The sequence below is a fragment of the Cyrtonyx montezumae genome, unplaced genomic scaffold, assembly GCF_038088225.1.
Source record: "Cyrtonyx montezumae isolate F1298 unplaced genomic scaffold, pur_monq_1.0 scaffold_181, whole genome shotgun sequence".
NCBI classification, from domain to species: Eukaryota; Metazoa; Chordata; class Aves; order Galliformes; family Odontophoridae; genus Cyrtonyx; species Cyrtonyx montezumae.
This window is the reverse complement of record NW_027071916.1, coordinates 21,991-41,290: the sequence shown is the minus strand read 5'-3', so window position 1 is coordinate 41,290 and position 19,300 is coordinate 21,991. Positions and strand designations below refer to the sequence as shown.

Here is a 19,300-nt window from a genome sequence, read left to right as displayed (position 1 = left end):
TGCGGGGCAATGTGTGGGGCGCTGTGGGGCAATGTGTGGGGCGCTGTGGGTCACTGCGGGGCAATGTGTGGGGCTCTGCGGGGCAATGTGTGGGGCGCTGTGGGGCGCTGCGGGGCAATGTGTGGGGCGCTGTGGGTCGCTGTGGGGCAATGTGTGGGTCGCTGTGGGGCAATGTGTGGGGCGCTGTGGGTCGCTGTGGGGCAATGTGTGGGGCTCTGCGGGGCAATGTGTGGGGCGCTGTGGGTCGCTGCGGGGCAATGTGTGGGCGCTGTGGGGCGCTGCGGGGCAATGTGTGGGTCGCTGTGGGGCAATGTGTGGGGCGCTGTGGGTCGCTGCGGGGCAATGTGTGGGGCGCTGTGGGGCAATGTGTGGGGCGCTGTGGGGCAATGTGTGGGGCGCTGTGGGGCGCTGCGGGGCAATGTGTGGGGCGCTGTGGGGCGCTGTGGGGCAATGTGTGGGGCAATGTGTGGGGCGCTGTGGGGCGGCGCCGTACCGGTGTCGTTCTGGCAGTGTCCCTGAGCGCTCTGAGTGCTGCGGAGCCGCCCCACGATGGCGGCCGTGAGCGCGCGCAGCTCCGCGGTCACATTGGGGCCCTCGGGGACCGTCACCACCACATCGTGCTCCACCACCACCCCCCGGGCCCGGCCTGCGCACAGCGGGATGGGCACAAACACGGACCCCCAAAACCCCAAAAGAGGGACCCCAAAACACAAAGAGGGGCCCCAAAACCCAAATATGGACCCCAGAGCACAAAGAGGGGCCCCCAAAACACAAAGAAGGACCCCAGAGCACAAAGAGGGGCCCCAAAACCCAAATATGGACCTCAAAACACAAAGAGGGACCCCAAAAACCCAAATATGGACCCCAAAACACAAAGAGGGACCCCAAAACACAAAGAGGGGCCCCAAAACCCAAATATGGACCCCAGAGCACAAAGAGGGGCCCCAAAACACAAAGAAGGACCCCAGAGCACAAAGAGGGGCCCCAAAACCCAAATATGGACCTCAAAACACAAAGAGGGACCCCAAAAACCCAAATATGGACCCCAAAACACAAAGAGGGACCCCAAAACACAAAGAGGGGCCCCAAAACCCCAAATACCGACCCCAGAGCACAAAGAGGGGCCCCAAAACACGAACACGGACCCCAGAGCACAAAGAGGGACCCCAAAACCCAAATATGGACCCCAGAGCACAAAGAGGGACCCCAAAACACAAAGAAGGACCCCAGAGCACAAAGAGGGACCCCAAAACCCAAATATGGACCCCAGAACACAAAGAGGGACCCCAAAACACAAAGAGGGGCCCCAAAACACGAACATGGACCCCAAAACACAAAGAGGGACCCCAGAGCACAAAGAGGGACCCCAAAACACAAAGAGGGACCCCAAAACACGAACACGGACCCCAAAACACAAAGAGGGACCCCAGAGCACAAAGAGGGACCCCAAAACCCCAAATACCGACCCCAAAACACAAAGAGGGACCCCAAAACACAAACACAGACCCCAAAACACAAAGAGGAACCCTAAAACACAAACACGGACCCCAAAACCCAAATACGGACCCCAAAACCCAAACACGGACCCCAAACCCCAAATATGGACCCCCAAAACACAAAGAGGGACCCCAGAGCACAAAGAGGGACCCCAAAACCCAAATATGGACCCCAGAGCACAAAGAGGGACCCCAAAACACAAATATGGACCCCAAAACCCCAAAAAGAGGACCCCAAAACACAAAGAGGGACCCCAGAGCACAGAGGGACCCCAAAACCCCAAATACCGACCCCAGAGCACAAAGAGGGACCCCAAAACACAAAGAGGGACCCCAAAACCCCAAAAAGAGGGACCCCAAAACACAAAGAGGGACCCCAAAGCACAAACACGGACCCCAAAACCCCAAAAAGAGGGACCCCAGAGCACAAAGAGGGACCCCAAAACACGAACACGGACCCCAAAACACAAAGAGGGACCCCAAAACCCAAATACCGACCCCAGAGCACAAAGAGGGACCCCAAAACCCAAATATGGACCCCAAAACACAAAGAGGGACCCCAAAACACAAAGAGGGGCCCCAAAACCCCAAATATGGACCCCAGAGCACAAAGAGGGACCCCAAAACACAAATATGGACCCCAAAACCCCAAAAAGAGGGACCCCAAAACACAAAGAGGGACCCAAAACCCCAAAAAGAGGGACCCCAAAACACAAAGAGGGACCCCAGAGCACAAAGAGGGACCCCAGAGCACAAAGAGGGACCCCAAAACCCCAAATACCGACCCCAAAACACAAAGAGGGACCCCAGAGCACAAAGAGGGACCCCAAAACACGAACACAGACCCCAAAACACAAAGAGGGACCCCAAAACACGAACATGGACCCCAAAACCCCAAATCCAGGCACAAAAACCCCAAACACGGACCCCAGAACCCAAATACGGACCCCAAAGCACAAACACGGACCCCAAACCCCAAATATGGACCTAAAAACCCCAAACCCGACCCCAGACCCCAAATCCTCCCCCCAAACCCCAAACCCTCCCCCAAACCCCAAATCCTCCCCCAGACCCCAAACCCGACCCCCGACCCCGAATGTCCTTACCCGATGTCGGCGCTCCTTCGGACGCGGGCTCCGTTTGGGGGCGCGGTGGCACTCGGCTGTGTCATAACGGGGGCTGCGGGCAACGGGACGGCGTCCAGAACCCCAAACCCGACCCCAGAACCCCACATCTGCCCCCAAAATCCCAAACCCGACCCCAGAACCCCAAACCCGACCTCAGAACCCCACAACCGACCCCAGAACCCCAAACCCGACCCCAGAACCCCACATCTGACCCCCAAAACCACACATCTGACCCCAAAATCCCAAATCTGACCCCCAAAACCCAAATCTGACCCTGAAAACCCCACATCTGACCCCAAACCCCAATCCCAACTCCAAACCCCAATCCTGAACCAATCCCGACCCCAAACCCCAATCCCGACCCCAATCCCGACCCCAAACCCCAATCCTGACCCCAAACACCAATCCCGGCCCCAAACCCCAATCCTGACCCCAATCCCGACCCCAAACCCCAATCCCGGCCCCAATCCCGACCCCAAACCCCAATCCCGACCCCAATCCCGACCCCAAACCCCAATCCCGACCCCAATCCCCACCTGAGTTTGACGATGTTCACCCCTCTGTACCCGGGGATGGGGCCCGTAAATCTTCTTGATCTGAGGAAACACCGAACAGCGTCAGCAGCAGCAACAGTCGGACAGCAACAATCGGACAGCAACAACTGGACAGCAACAACATCCAGACAGCAACAACATCCGGACAGCAACAACCAGACAGCAACAACAACCAGACAGCAACAACTGGACAACTGGACAGCAACAACCAGACAGCAACAACAACTACAGCCCATCCACAGGAGGTTACAGCCCAACCAATGAAAGCTACACCCCAACCACCGGAAGCTACACCCGAACCACCAGAAGCTACACCCCTACCAATGAAAGTTACCCCTGAACCACTGGAAACTACACCCGAACCACCGGAAGTTACAGCCCAACCAATGAAAGTTACACCCCAACCACCGGAAGCTACACCCGAAGCAGAGGAAGTTACCGCCCAACCCCCCCCCCCCTCCCTCCGCCGGGGCGCGGTTGTCACCTCGGTCCGGAAGTGCTCCCCGAACTGGCGGTACGTCGGCGACTGTTGGTCCTCCATCTCCGCGCTGTAGTTGAAGTTGGTGACGGTGACCACCAACTCCGCCACAGCCACCGTGGTGTTGGTCACCGCTGCGGGGACACAACAGGCGGTAAAAAATGGGGGGCGGGGGGAGGAAGAGGAAGGGGGGGAGGAAGGGGAAGGGGGGGAGGAAGAGGGAGGGGGGGAAGAAGAGGAAGGGGGAGAGGAAGGGGAAGGGGGGGAGGAAGAGGAAGGGGGGGAGGAAGGGGAAGGGGGGGAGGAAGGGGAAGGGGGGGAGGAAGAGGAAGGGGGGGAGGAAGGGGAAGGGGGGGAGGAAGAGGAAGGGGGGGAGGAAGAAGAGGAAGAATGGAAGGAAAGAAGAGGAAGAGTGGAAAGGAAGAGGAAGAATGGAAAGGAAGAAGTGGAAGAGGAAGAACAGAAAGGAAGAAGAGGAAGTATGAAAAGGAAGAAGAGGAAGAACGGAAAGGAAGAAGAGGAAGAGGAGGAGGAGGAAGGGGAAGAGGAAGTACAGAAAGGAAGAAGAAGAGGAAGAGGAAGAAGGGAAAGGAAGAAGAGTAAGATTGGAAAGGATGAAGAGGAAGAGGAGGAGGAGGAGGGAAGGGGAAGAGGAAGAGGAAGAAGAGGAAGAGGAAGAGGAAGAGGAAGAGGAAGAGGAAGAGGAAGAGGAAGAGGAAGAGGAAGAGGAAGAGGAAGAGGAAGAGGAAGAGGAAGAGGAAGAGGAGGCGGCACTCACAGACGGCGGTGTCGATGACGTCGATGGGGTATTCACATTGGGGGCCGTAGAAGTTGGGGGTGCAGATGCACTTAATGCCGTCGTGGGTGCCACCGTTGTCACAGAACCCTGAGGGGGACATCGGGGGAGGGGACGTCAGGGGGGGACATCACGGGGGGGACATCACGTGGGGGGGGGGACATTATGGGGGGACATCAGGAGGGGGAGGGGACATCACGGGGGGGGGGATATCAGGAGGGGGAGGGTATATTGGGGGACACGGGGGGACATCAGGGGGGACGTCATGAGGGGGACATCATGGGGGGGAAGGGGAGAGGGGAGGGGACATTGGGGGACATGGGGGGACATCACAGAGGGACATCGGGGGGGGACATCAGGGGGAGACATCACAGGGGGACATCGGGGGGGGACCAGAGGGGACACGGGGTACATCAGGTGGGGGAAGGGAGGGGACATGGGGGGACATAGGGAGAAATCTGGAGGGGACACGTGGGGACATCAGGAAGGGACACATGGGGACACGGGGGGACATCGGGAGGGGGTGGGGAGGGGACATGGGGGGGACATCAGGAGGGGACACGTGGGGACATCAGGAAGGGACACATGGGGACACGGGGGGACATCGGGAGGGGGTGGGGAGGGGACATGGGGGGGACATCAGGAAGGGGACACGTGGGGGACATCATGGGGGGACACGTGGGGACACGGCCAAAGGATGGGGGGGGGGGAATGTAATCACATGGAAGGTGACAAATGGGGCGGAGGCGGCCATGGGGCAAAGGTGACAATGGGGTGGGGGTGGCAATGGGGGGGGAGGTGACAATGGGGCGGAGGTGGCAATGGGGCGGAGGTGACGCCATAGGGTGAAGGTGACAATGGGGCAGAGGTGGCAATGGGGGGGAGGTGACAATGGGGCGGAGGTGGCAATGAGGAGGAGGTGACAATGGGGCGGAGGTGGCCATGGGGCAGAGGTGACAATGGGGCGGAGGTGGCCATGGGGCAGAGGTGGCAACGGGGTGGAGGTGGCAATGGGGCAGAGGTGACAATGGGGCAGAGGTGGCCATGGGGTGGAGGTGGCAATGGGGCAGAGGTGGCAATGGGGTGGAGGAGGCAACGGGGTGGGGGATGGGGTGGAGAAAATAACTGGATGGGGGAAGGGAAGGAGGGGAAATGGGGATGGGGTGACAGTGGGGTGGGGGGACAATGGGGAGGGGGTGACAGTGGGGTGGGGGGACAATGGGGAGTGGGTGATAATGGGGGGGTGACAATGCGGGGGAGGGTGACATGACCCACCTGAAGGAGTGGTGACAGCGGTGGTGGTGGTGGTGGTGGTGGTCACGGTGGTGGTGGTGGTGGTGGTGGTGACATCGGTGGTGGTGACGTCTGTGGGGGTGACAGTGGAGGGGGGGACAGCAGTGGAGGTGACAGTAGTTGGGGTGACAGCAGAGGAGGTGGCATCTGTGGAAGTGACACTGGTGGAGGTGACAGCAGTCGAGGTGGCAGTGGTGGAGGTGACAGCTGTGGAGGTGACATCTGAAGGGGTGACAGCAGTGGTGGTGACAATGGAGGAGGTGTCACCAGTGGAGGTGACATCTGTGGAGGTGACAGCAGAGGAGGTGACATCGGTGGAGGTGACATCTGTCAGGGTCACAGCAGTGGAGGTGACATCCGTGGGGGTGACAGCAGTTGAGGTGACAGTAGTGGAGGTGACATCTGTTGGGGTCACAGCAGTGGACGTTACACCACTGGAAGTGACTTCAGGGGAGGTGACATCTGTGGGGGTGAAAATGGTGGAGGTGACATCAGTTGTGGTGACAGCAGAGGAGGTGACATCTGTGGAAGTGACACTGGTGAAGGTGGCAGCAGTTGAGGTTACAGCTGAGGAGGTGACATCTGTTGGGGTGACATCAGTAGGGGTGACACCTGTGGATGTGACTCCAGTGAAGGTGACGTCTGAGGAGGTGACTGCATTGGTGGTGACATCAGTGGATGTGACATTCGTGGAGGTGACATCAGTAGGGGTGACACCAGTGGATGTGACTCCAGTGAAGGTGACATCAGTGAAGGTGACATCTGTGATGGTGGTGGCAGAGGAGGTGACATCGGTGGAGGTGACATCTGTTGGGGTGACAGCAGTGGAAGTGACTCCGGTGGAGGTGGCAGTTGTAGAGGTGACATCTGTGGAGGTGACATCGGTGGGGGTGACAGCAGTGGAGGTGACATCGGTGGAGGTGACATCTGTAGGGGTGACACCAGTGGATGTGGCAGCAGTTGAGGTGACAGCAGTGGACACTGCATCACTGGAAGTGACATCGGTGGGGGTGACAGCAGTGGAGGTGACATCAGTGGGGGTGACAGCTGTCGGGGTCACAGCAGTGGAGGTGACGTCTGTGGTGTATGTGTCACCAGTGGAGGTGACCTCTGTAGGAGTGACAGCAGTGGATGTTGTAGCACTGGAGGTGACATCGATGGAGGTGACGTCAGTGGAGGTGACAGCTGTAGGGGATCCAGCAGTGGACGCTGTACCAGTGGAGGTGACATCTGTTGAGCTGGGGACAGTGGAGGTGACATCAGTGGGGGTGACAGCAGTCAAGGTGACAGCAGTGGAGGTGACATGTGAGGAGGTGACATCTGAAGGGGTGACTGCACTGGTGGTGACATCGGTGGAAGTGACATCCGTGGAGGTGACATCTGTGGAAGTGACACTGGTGGAGGTGACCGCAGTGGAGGTTCCAGCTGAGGAGGTGACATCTGTTAGGGTGACATCAGTAGGGGTGACACCTGTGGATGTGACTCCAGTGAAGGTGACATCAGTGGAGGTGACAGCGGAGAAGGTGACGTCTGTGATGGTGGTGGCAGAGGAGGTGACATCGGAGGAGGTGGCATCAGTCGAGGTGGCAGTGGTGGAGGTGACAGCTGTGGACATGACAGCAGGAGAGGTGACATCAGTGGTGCTGACATCAGTGGAAGTGACATCCATGGAGGTGACCGCAGTAAAGGTGACAGCAGTGGAGGTGACTCCGGTGGGGGTGGCATCAGTCGAGGTGGCAGTCATAGAGGTGACATCGGTGGGGGTGACAGCAGTGGTGGTGACAATCGTGGAGGTGTCACCAGTGGAGATGACATCTGTAGTGGTGACAGCGGAGGAGGTGACATCTGTTGGGGTGACATCAGTAGGGGTGACACCAGAGGATGTGACTCCAGTGAAGGTGACATCTGTGGGGGTGACTGCAGTGGTGGTGACAATCGTGGAGGTGACACTGGTGGAAGTGACATCTGCTGGAGTGAGAGCAGAAGAGGTGACATCGGTGGAGGTGACATCTGTCAGGGTCACAGAAGTGGAGGTGACAGCAGTGGGGGTGGGAGAAGTGGAGGTGACATCTGTGGAAGTGACACTGGTGAAGGTGGCAGCAGTTGAGGTTACAGCAGAGGAGGTGCCATCTGTAAGGGTGACATCTGTAAGGGTGACATCAGTGGGGGTGACATCTGTGGGAGTGACAGCAGTGGAGGTGGCTTCAGTGGGGGTGACATCTGTGGAGGTGGCAGCTGTAGAGGTGACATCTGTGGGGGTGACAGCAGTGGAAGAGACATCAGTGGAGGTGACAGCAGTCGAGGTGACTCCAGTAGAGGTGACGTCTGTGGGGGTGACTGCAGTTGTGGTGACAATCGTGGAGGTGTCACCAGTGGAGGTGACATCTGTAGTGGTGACAGCAGAGGAGGTGACAGCGGTGGAGGTGGGAGAAGTGGAGGTGACATCAGTAGGGGTGACACCAGAGGATGTGACACCAGTGAAGGTGATGTCTGTGGAGGTGACAGCAGTGGGGGTGACTCCAGTAGAGGTGACGTCTGTGGGTGTGACTGCACTGGAGGTGACATCGGTGGAGGTGACAGCAGTGGGTGTAACACTACTGGAAGTGACACTGGCGTAGGTGACAGCAGAGGAGGTGACATCTGTGGAAGTGACACTGGTGGAGGTTCCAGCTGAGGAGGTGATGCCTGTTAGGGTGACATCAGTAGGGGTGACACCGGTGGATGTGACTCCAGTGAAGGTGACATCAGTGGAGGTGACATCTGTGGGGGTGACTGCAGTGGTGGTGACATCAGTGGAAGTGACATCCGTGGAGGTGACATCAGTAAGGGTGACACCAGTGGAGGTGACATCAGTGGGGGTGACAGTGGTGAAGGTGACGTCTGTGATAGTGGTGGCAGAGGAGGTGACATCAGAGGAGGTGGCATCAGTCGAGGTGACAGCAGTGGAGGTGACGTCTGTGGGGGTGACAGCTGTAGTTGGGGTGACAGTGGAGAAGGTGATGCCAGTGGAAGTGACAGAAGTTGCGGTGGGAGCAGTGGAGGTGACATCGGTGGAGGTGACATCTGTTGGGGTGACAGCAGTGGAAGTGACTCCGGTGGAGGTGGCAGATGTAGAGGTGACATCAGTGGAGGTGACATCGGTGGGGGTGACAGCAGTGGAGGTGACATCGGTAGAGGTGACATCTGTAGGGGTGACACCAGTGGATGTGGCAGCAGTTGAGGTGACAGCCGTGGACACTGCATCACTGGAAGTGACATCGGTGGGGGTGACAGCAGTGGAGGTGACATCGGTGGGGGTGACAGCTGTCGGGGTCACAGCAGTGGAGGTGACATCTGTGGTGTATATGTCACCAGTGGAGGTGACCTCTGTAGTGACAGCAGTGGATGTTGTAGCACTGGAGGTGACATCGATGGAGGTGACGTCAGTGGAGGTGACAGCTGTAGGGGATCCAGCAGTGGACGCTGTACCAGTGGAGGTGACATCTGTTGAGCTGGGGACAGTGGAGGTGACATCAGTGGGAGTGACAGCAGTCAAGGTGACAGCAGTGGAGGTGACATGTGAGGAGGTGACATCTGAAGGGGTGACTGCACTGGTGGTGACATCGGTGGAAGTGACATCCGTGGAGGTGACATCTGTGGAAGTGACACTGGTGGAGGTGACCGCAGTGGAGGTTCCAGCTGAGGAGGTGACATCTGTTAGGGTGACATCAGTAGGGGTGACACCTGTGGATGTGACTCCAGTGAAGGTGAACTCAGTGGAGGTGACAGTGGAGAAGGTGACGTCTGTGATGGTGGTGGCAGAGGAGGTGACATCGGAGGAGGTGGCAGCAGTCGAGGTGGCAGTGGTGGAGGTGACAGCTGTGGGGGTGACAGCTGTAGTTGGGGTGACAGTGGAGAAGGTGATGCCAGTGGAGGTGACAGAAGTTGCGGTGGGAGCAGTGGAGGTGACATCTGTAGTGGTGACAGCAGAGGAGGTGACAGCGGTGGAGGTGGGAGAAGTGGAGGTGACATCAGTAGGGGTGACACCAGAGGATGTGACACCAGTGAAGGTGATGTCTGTGGGGGTGACAGCAGTTGGGGTGACTCCAGTAGAGGTGACATCTGTGGGGGTGACTGCACTGGTGCTGACATCGGTGGAGGTGACAGCAGTGGGTGTAACACCACTGGAAGTGACACTGGCGTAGGTGACAGCAGAGGAGGTGACATCTGTGGAAGTGACACTGGTGGAGGTGACAGCAGTTGAGGTTACAGCTGAGGAGGTGACATCTGTAAGGGTGACATCAGTAGGGGTGACAGCAGTGGATGTGACTCCAGTGAAGGTGACATCTGTGGGGGTGACTGCAGTGGTGGTAACATCAGTGGAAGTGACATCCGTGGAGGTGACATCAGTAGGGGTGACACCAGTGGAGGTGACATCAGTGGAGGTGGCATCAGTCGAGGTGACAGCAGTGGAGGTGACGTCTGTGGGGGTGACAGCTGTAGTTGGGGTGACAGTGGAGAAGGTGATGCCAGTGGAGGTGACAGAAGTTGCGGTGGGAGCAGTGGAGGTGACATCTGTAGTGGTGACAGCAGAGGAGGTGACAGCGGTGGAGGTGGGAGAAGTGGAGGTGACATCAGTAGGGGTGACACCAGAGGATGTGACACCAGTGAAGGTGATGTCTGTGGGGGTGACAGCAGTTGGGGTGACTCCAGTAGAGGTGACATCTGTGGGGGTGACTGCACTGGTGCTGACATCGGTGGAGGTGACAGCAGTGGGTGTAACACCACTGGAAGTGACACTGGCGTAGGTGACAGCAGAGGAGGTGACATCTGTGGAAGTGACACTGGTGGAGGTGACAGCAGTTGAGGTTACAGCTGAGGAGGTGACATCTGTAAGGGTGACATCAGTAGGGGTGACAGCAGTGGATGTGACTCCAGTGAAGGTGACATCTGTGGGGGTGACTGCAGTGGTGGTAACATCAGTGGAAGTGACATCCGTGGAGGTGACATCAGTAGGGGTGACACCAGTGGAGGTGACATCAGTGGAGGTGGCATCAGTCGAGGTGACAGCAGTGGAGGTGACGTCTGTGGGGGTGACAGCTGTAGTTGAGGTGACAGTGGAGAAGGTGATGCCAGTGGAGGTGTCAGAAGTTGCGGTGGAAGCAGAGGAGGTGACATCGGTGGAGGTGACATCTGTTGGGGTGACAGCAGTGGAAGTGACTCCGGTGGAGGTGGCAGTTGTAGAGGTGACATCTGTGGAGGTGACATCGGTGGGGGTGACAGCAGTGGAGGTGACATCGGTGGAGGTGACATCTGTAGGGGTGACACCAGTGGATGTGGCAGCAGTTGAGGTGACAGCAGTGGACACTGCATCACTGGAAGTGACATCGGTGGGGGTGACAGCAGTGGAGGTGACATCAGTGGGGGTGACAGCTGTCGGGGTCACAGCAGTGGAGGTGACATCTGTGGTGTATGTGTCACCAGTGGAGGTGACCTCTGTAGGAGTGACAGCAGTGGATGTTGTAGCACTGGAGGTGACATCGATGGAGGTGACGTCAGTGGAGGTGACAGCTGTAGGGGATCCAGCAGTGGACACTGTACCAGTGGAGGTGACATCTGTTGAGCTGGGGACAGTGGAGGTGACATCTGTTGGAGTGACAGCAGTGGAGGTGGCTTCAGTGGGGGTGACATCTGTGGAGGTGGCAGTTGTAGAGGTGACATCTGTGGAGGTGACACTGGTGGAGATGACAGCATTGGAGGTGGCATCTGTGGGTGTGACAGCAGTTGAAGAGACATCGGTGGAGGTGACAGCTGTCGGGGTGACAGCGGTGGGGGTGACACTGGTAGAGGCGACATTGGTGGAGGTGACAGCTGTAGAGGATCCAGAAATGGATGTTGTACCACTGGAGGTGACAGCAGTGGAGGTGACATCGGTGGCGGTGACAGCAGTAGAGGTGTCACCAGTGGAAGTGGGCACAGTGGAGGTGATGTCTGTGGGGGTGACAGCTGTGGAAGTGACTCCGGAGGAGGTGGCAGTTGTAGAGGTGACTTCTGTGGAGGTGACAGCAGACGAGGTGACATCTGTAGAAGAGACAGTCGCGGAGGTGACAGCAGTGGGGCTGACAGCAGTAGAGGTGACATCTGTGGGGGTGACAGCAGTGGAAGTGACATCGGTGGAGGTAACATCTGTAGGGGTGACAACAGTGGATGTTCTACCACTGGAGGTGACATCGGTGGAGGTGACAGCAGTGGGTATAACACCACTGGAAGTGACACTGGCATAGGTGAAAGCAGAGGAGGTGACATCTGTGGAAGTGACACTGGTGGAGGTGACAGCAGTGGGGCTGACAGCAGTAGAGGTGACATCTGAGGAGGTGACATCTGTGGGGGTGACAGCAGTGGATGTGACACTGGTGAAGGTGACATCTGTGGAGGTGACAGCACTGGATGCTGTACCACTGGAAGTGACATCGGTGGGGGTGACAGCAGTGGAGGTGGCAGCTGTTGGGGTCACAGCAGTGGAGGTGACATCTGTAGGAGTGACAGCAGTGGATGTTGTAGCACTGGAGGTGACATCGATGGAGGTGACACCGGAGGAGGTGACATCAGTGGAGGTGACAGCTGTAGGGGGTCCAGCAGTGGACGCTGTACCAGTGGAGGTGACATCTGTTGAGCTGGGGACAGTGGAGGTGACAGCAGTGGGTGTAACACCACTGGAAGTGACACTGGCGTAAGTGACAGCAGCGGAGGTGACATCTGTGGAAGTGACACTGGTGGAGGTGACAGCAGAAGAGGTGACATCTGTGGGGGTGACAATGGAGGAGGTGTCACCAGTGGAGGAGACATCTGTGGGGGTGACAGCAGTGGAGGTGACACTGGTAGAGGTGACATCTATGGAGGTGGTGGCAGTGGAGGTGACATCTGTGGGGGTGACAGCTGAGGAGAATCCAGAAATGGATGCTGTACCACTGGAGGTGACAGCAGTGGAGGTGGGCACAGAGGAGGTGACATCGGTGGGGGTGACAGCTGTAGTTGGGGTGACAGTGGAGAAGGTGATGCCAGTGGAGGTGACAGAAGTTGCGGTGGGAGCAGTGGAGGTGACATCGGTGGGGGTGACAGCAGTGGAGGTGATATCGGTGGAGGTGGCATCAGTCGAGGTGGCAGTCGTAGAGGTGACATCGGTGGGGGTGACAGCAGTGGAGGTGACATCTGTGGTGGATGTGTCACCAGTGGAGGTGACATCTGTAGGAGTGACAGCAGTGGATGTTGTAGCACTGGAGGTGACATCGATGGAGGTGACGTCAGTGGAGGTGACAGCTGTAGGGGATCCAGCAGTGGACGCTGTACCAGTGGAGGTGACATCTGTTGAGCTGGGGACAGTGGAGGTGACATCTGTGGGAGTGACAGCAGTGGAGGTGGCTTCAGTGGGGGTGACATCTGTGGAGGTGGCAGTTGTAGAGATGACATCTGTGGAGGTGACACTGGTGGAGGTGACGGCAGTGGAGGTGACATCTGTGGAGGTGACAGCAGTGGACGCTGCACCACTGGAAGTGACGTCAGTGGGGGTGACAGCAGTCAGTGTGACACTCATGGAGGTGACATCAGTGGAGGTGACATCGGTGGAGGTGACATCAGTGGGGGTGACAGCAGTGGAGGTGTCACCAGTGGAAGTGGGCACAGGGGAGGGGACATCTGTGGGGGTGACAGCTGTAGTTGGGGTGACAGTGGAGAAGGTGATGCCAGTGGAGGTGACAGAAGTTGCGGAGGGAGCAGTGGAGGTGACATCTGTGGGGGTGACAGCAGTGGAAGACACATCGGTGGAGGTGACAGCTGTCGGGGTGACAGCGGTGGGGGTGACACTGGTAGAGGCGACATTGGTGGAGGTGACAGCTGTAGAGGATCCAGAAATGGATGTTGTACCACTGGAGGTGACAGCAGTGGAGGTGACATCGGTGGCGGTGACAGCAGTAGAGGTGTCACCAGTGGAAGTGGGCACAGTGGAGGTGATGTCTGTGGGGGTGACAGCTGTGGAAGTGACTCCGGAGGAGGTGGCAGTTGTAGAGGTGACTTCTGTGGAGGTGACATCTGTGGAGGTGACAGCAGACGAGGTGACATCTGTAAAAGAGACAGTCGCGGAGGTGACAGCAGTGGGGCTGACAGCAGTAGAGGTGACATCTGTGGGGGTGACAGCAGTGGAAGTGACATCGGTGGAGGTAACATCTGTAGGGGTGACAACAGTGGATGTTCTACCACTGGAGGTGACATCGGTGGAGGTGACAGCAGTGGGTATAACACCACTGGAAGTGACACTGGCGTAAGTGACAGCAGCGGAGGTGACATCTGTGGAAGTGACACTGGTGGAGGTGACAGCAGAAGAGGTGACATCTGTGGGGGTGACAATGGTGGAGGTGTCACCAGTGGAGGAGACATCTGTGGGGGTGACAGCAGTGGAGGTGACACTGGTAGAGGTGACATCTATGGAGGTGGTGGCAGTGGAGGTGACATCTGTGGGGGTGACAGCTGAGGAGAATCCAGAAATGGATGCTGTACCACTGGAGGTGACAGCAGTGGAGGTGGGCACAGAGGAGGTGACATCGGTGGGGGTGACAGCTGTAGTTGGGGTGACAGTGGAGAAGGTGATGCCAGTGGAGGTGACAGAAGTTGCGGTGGGAGCAGTGGAGGTGACATCGGTGGGGGTGACAGCAGTGGAGGTGATATCGGTGGAGGTGGCATCAGTCGAGGTGGCAGTCGTAGAGGTGACATCGGTGGGGGTGACAGCAGTGGAGGTGACATCTGTGGTGGATGTGTCACCAGTGGAGGTGACCTCTGTAGGAGTGACAGCAGTGGATGTTGTAGCACTGGAGGTGACATCGATGGAGGTGACAGCAGTGGAGGTGACAGCTGTAGGGGATCCAGCAGTGGACGCTGTACCAGTGGAGGTGACATCTGTTGAGCTGGGGACAGTGGAGGTGACATCTGTGGGAGTGACAGCAGTGGAGGTGGCTTCAGTGGGGGTGACATCTGTGGAGGTGGCAGTTGTAGAGATGACATCTGTGGAGGTGACACTGGTGGAGGTGACGGCAGTGGAGGTGACATCTGTGGAGGTGACAGCAGTGGACGCTGCACCACTGGAAGTGACGTCAGTGGGGGTGACAGCAGTCAGTGTGACACTCATGGAGGTGACATCAGTGGAGGTGACATCGGTGGAGGTGACATCAGTGGGGGTGACAGCAGTGGAGGTGTCACCAGTGGAAGTGGGCACAGGGGAGGGGACATCTGTGGGGGTGACAGCTGTAGTTGGGGTGACAGTGGAGAAGGTGATGCCAGTGGAGGTGACAGAAGTTGCGGAGGGAGCAGTGGAGGTGACATCTGTGGGGGTGACAGCAGTGGAAGACACATCGGGGTAGGTGACAGCTGTCGGGGTGACAGCGGTGGGGGTGACATCAGTGGAGGTGACAACAGTCGAGGTGTCTCCAGTAGAGGTGACTTCTGTGCGGGTGACAGCAGTGGATGTGACAGCAGAGAAGGTGACGTCTGTGATGGTGGTGGCAGAGGAGGTGACATCGGAGGAGGTGGCAGCAGTCGAGGTGGCAGTGGTGGAAGTGACAGCTGTGGACATGAGAGCAGTAGAGGTGACATCAGTAGAGGTGACATCCGTGGAGGTGACAGCAGTGGAGGTGACAGCAGTGGAGGTGACAGCGGTGGAGGTGACAGCAGTGGAGGTGTCACCAGTGGAAGTGGGCACATATGAGGTGACGTCTCCAGGGGTGACAGCAGTGGAGGTGACTCTGGTGGAGGTGGCATCAGTCGAGGTGGCAGTCGTAGAGGTGACATCGGTGGAGGTGACATCTGTGGGGTTGACAGCAGAGGAGGTGACATCTGAGGAGGTGACATCTGCAGGGGTGACAGCAGTGGATGTGGCGGCAGTTGAGGTGACAGCAGTGGACACTGCATCACTGGAAGTGACATCAGTGGGGGTGACATCTGTGGAGGTGACATCGGTGGGGGTGACAGCAGTGGAGGTGACAGCTGTGGAGGTGACATCGGTGGGGGTGACAGCAGTGTAGGTGACAGCTGTGGAGGTGACATCGGTGGAGGTGACAGCTGATGGGGTCACAGCAGTGGAGGTGACATCTATGGTGGATGTGTCACCAGTGGAGGTGACATCTGTAGGAGTGACAGCAGTGGATGTTGTAGCACTGGAGGTGACATCGATGGAGGTGACATCGGTGGAGGTGACAGCTGTAGGGGATCCAGCAGTGGACGCTGTACCAGTGGAGGTGACATCGTTTGAGCTGGGGACAGTGGAGGTGACATCAGTGGGGGTGACACTGGTGGAGGTGATGGCAGTGGAAGTGACATCTGTCGGGGTCACAGCAGTCAAGGTGACATCTGTGGAGGTGACAGCAGTGGAGGTGTCACCAGTGGAAGTGGGCACAGAGGAGGTGACGTCTGTGGGGGTGACAGCAGTGGAGGTGGCTTCAGTGGGGGTGACATCTGTGGAGGTGACACTGGTGGGGGTGACATCTGTAGAAGAGACACTGGAGGAGGTGACAGCAGTGGGGCTGACATCAGTAGAGGTGACATCTGTGGAGGTGACAGCAGTGGAAGTGACATCGGTGGAGGTGACATCTGTAGGGGTGACAGCAGTGGGTGTTCTACCACTGGAAGTGACACTGGCGTAGGTGACAGCAGAGGAGGTGACATCTGTGGAAGTGACACTGGTGGAGATGACAGCAGTGGGGCTGAGAGCAGTAGAGGTGACATCTGAGGAGGTGACAGCAGTGGATGTGACACTGGTGAAGGTGACAGCACTGGATGCTGTACCACTGGAAGTGACATCGGTGGGGGTGACAGCTGTTGGGGTCACAGCAGTGGAGGTGACCTCTGTAGGAGTGACAGCAGTGGATGTTGTAGCACTGGAGGTGACATCGATGGAGGTGACGTCAGTGGAGGTGACAGCTGTAGGGGATCCAGCAGTGGACGCTGTACCAGTGGAGGTGACATCTGTTGAGCTGGGGACAGTGGAGGTGACATCAGTGGGGGTGACAGCAGTGGAGGTGGCTTCAGTGGGGGTGACATCTGTGGAGGTGGCAGTTGTAGAGGTGACATCTGTGGAGGTGACACTGGTGGAGATGACAGCATTGGAGGTGGCATCTGTGGGTGTGACAGCAGTTGAAGAGACATCGGTGGAGGTGACAGCTGTCGGGGTGACAGGGGTGGGGGTGACATCAGTGGAGGTGACAGCAGTGGAGGTGACTCCAGTAGAGGTGACATCTGTGGGGGTGACAGCTGTGGAAGTGACTCCGGAGGAGGTGGAAGTTGTAGAGGTGACTTCTGTGGAGGTGACATCTGTGGAGGTGACAGCAGTAGAGGTGACATCTGTGGAAGAGACACTCGCGGAGGTGACAGCAGTGGGGCTGACAGCAGTAGAGGTGACATCAGTGGAGGTGACAGCTGTAGGGGATCCAGCAGTGGACGCTGTACCAGTGGAGGTGACATCTGTTGAGCTGGGGACAGTGGAGGTGACATCTGTTGGAGTGGCAGCAGTGGAGGTGGCTTCAGTGGGGGTGACATCTGTGGAGGTGGCAGTTGTAGAGGTGACATCTGTGGAGGTGACACTGGTGGGGGTGACAGCAGTGGAGGTAACACTGGTGAAGGTGACATCTGTGGAGGTGACAGCACTGGACGCTGTACCACTGGAGGTGACAGCAGTGGAGGTGACAGCTGTTGGGGATCCAGCAGTGGACGCTGTACCAGTGGAGGTGACATCTGTTGAGCTGGGGACAGTGGGGGTGACAGCAGTCGAGGTGACAGCAGTGGAGGTGACATGTGAGGAGATGACATCTGTAGGGGTGACTGCACTGGTGGTGACATCAGTGGAGGTGACAGCAGTGGGTGTAACACCACTGGAAGTGACACTGGCGTAGGTGACAGCAGAGGAGGTGACATCTGTGGAAGTGACACTGGTGGAGGTGACAGCAGAAGAGGTGACATCTGTGGGGGTGACAATGGAGGAGGTGTCACCAGTGGGGGAGACATCTGTGGGGGTGACAGCAGTGGATGTGACATCAGTGGAGGTGGCAGTCGCAGAGGTGACATCTGTGGAGGTGACAGCAGTGGGGCTGAGAGCAGTAGAGGTTACAATGGCGGAGGTGACATCTGTAGGGGTGACACCAGTGGATGAGACACCTGTGAAGGTGACCTCTGTGGGGGTGACAGCAGTGGAGGTGACACTGGTAGAGGTGACATCGGTGGAGGTGACAGCTGTAGAAGATCCAGAAATTGATGTTGTACCACTGGAGGTGACAGCAGTGGAGGTGACATCTGTGGGGGTGACAATGGAGGAGGTGTCACCAGTGGAGGAGACATCTGTAGGGGTGACAGCAGTGGAGGTGTCACCAGTGGAAGTGGGCACAGAGGAGGTGACGTCTGTGGGGGTGACAGCAGTGGAGGTGACTCCAGTGGAGGTGACATCAGTGGGGGTGACAGCAGTTGGTGTGACACTCATGGAGGTGACACCGGTGAAGGTGGCAGCAGTTGAGGTGACATCTGTGGGTGTTGTACCACGGGAAGTGACATCGGTGGAGGTGACAGCAGTGGGTGTAACACCACTGGAAGTGACACTGGAGTAGGTGAAGGCAGAGGAGGTGACATCTGTGGAAGTGACACTGGTGGAGGTGACAGCAGAAGAGGTGACATCTGTGGAAGTGACACTGGTGGAGGTGACAGCAGAATAGGTGACATCTGTGGGGGTGACAATGGAGGAGGTGTCACCAGTGGAAGAGACATCTGTGGGGATGACAGCAGTGGATGTGACACTGGTAGAGGTGACATCGGTGGAGGTGACAGCTGAGGAGGATCCAGAAATGGATGTTGTACCACTGGAGGTGACAGCAGAAGAGGTGACATCTGTGGGGGTGACAATGGAGGAGGTGTCACCAGTGGAGGAGACATCTGTGGGGGTGACAGCAGTGGAGGTGTCACCAGTGGAAGTGGGCACAGAGGAGGTGACGTCTGTGGGGGTGACAGCAGTGGAGGTGGCTTCAGTGGAGGTGGCATCAGTCGAGGTGGCAGTCGTAGAGGTGACATCGGTGGAGGTGACATCTGTGGGGGTGACCGCAGTGGTGGTGACATCGGTGGAGGTGACAGCTGTTGGGGTCACAGCAGTGGAGGTGACAGCTGTAGGAGTGACAGCAGTGGATGTTGTACCACTGGAGGTGACATAGATGGAGGTGACACCGGTGGAGGTGACATCTGTTGAGCTGGGGACAGTGGAGGTGACATCTGTGGGGGTGACAGCAGTGGAGGTGACACTGGTGAACGTGACTCCAGTAGAGGTGACACTGGTGGAGCTGACATCTGTAGGAGTGACAGCTGTGGAGGTGGCTTCAGTGGGGGTGACATCTGTGGGGGTGACAGCAGTGGAGGTGACAACTGTGTAAGTGACTTCAGTGGAGGTGGCATCAGTGGAGGTGGAAGTTGCAGAGTTGACATCTGTGGAGGTGGGAGCAGTAGAGGTGACATCTGTGGGGGTGACAATGGAAGCGGTGTCACCAGTGGAAGTGACATCTGTG

At 57.7% G+C, this 19,300-nt stretch overlaps 1 protein-coding gene and 1 pseudogene across 1 annotated transcript; both read right to left on the bottom strand.

Annotated features, from left to right (window-relative positions):
• Positions 1-493: 493 nt before the first annotated feature.
• Positions 494-7,304, bottom strand: LOC136047790 (mucin-2-like; annotated as a pseudogene).
• On the bottom strand, positions 7,303-18,234 carry LOC136047789 (uncharacterized; the record flags this gene model as incomplete). Its single annotated transcript, XM_065735082.1, has 1 exon — positions 7,303-18,234. A coding segment is annotated over exon 1 (10,932 nt), but the record flags the coding sequence as incomplete, so codon positions are not given.
• Between the last annotated feature and the right edge of the window lie 1,066 nt (positions 18,235-19,300).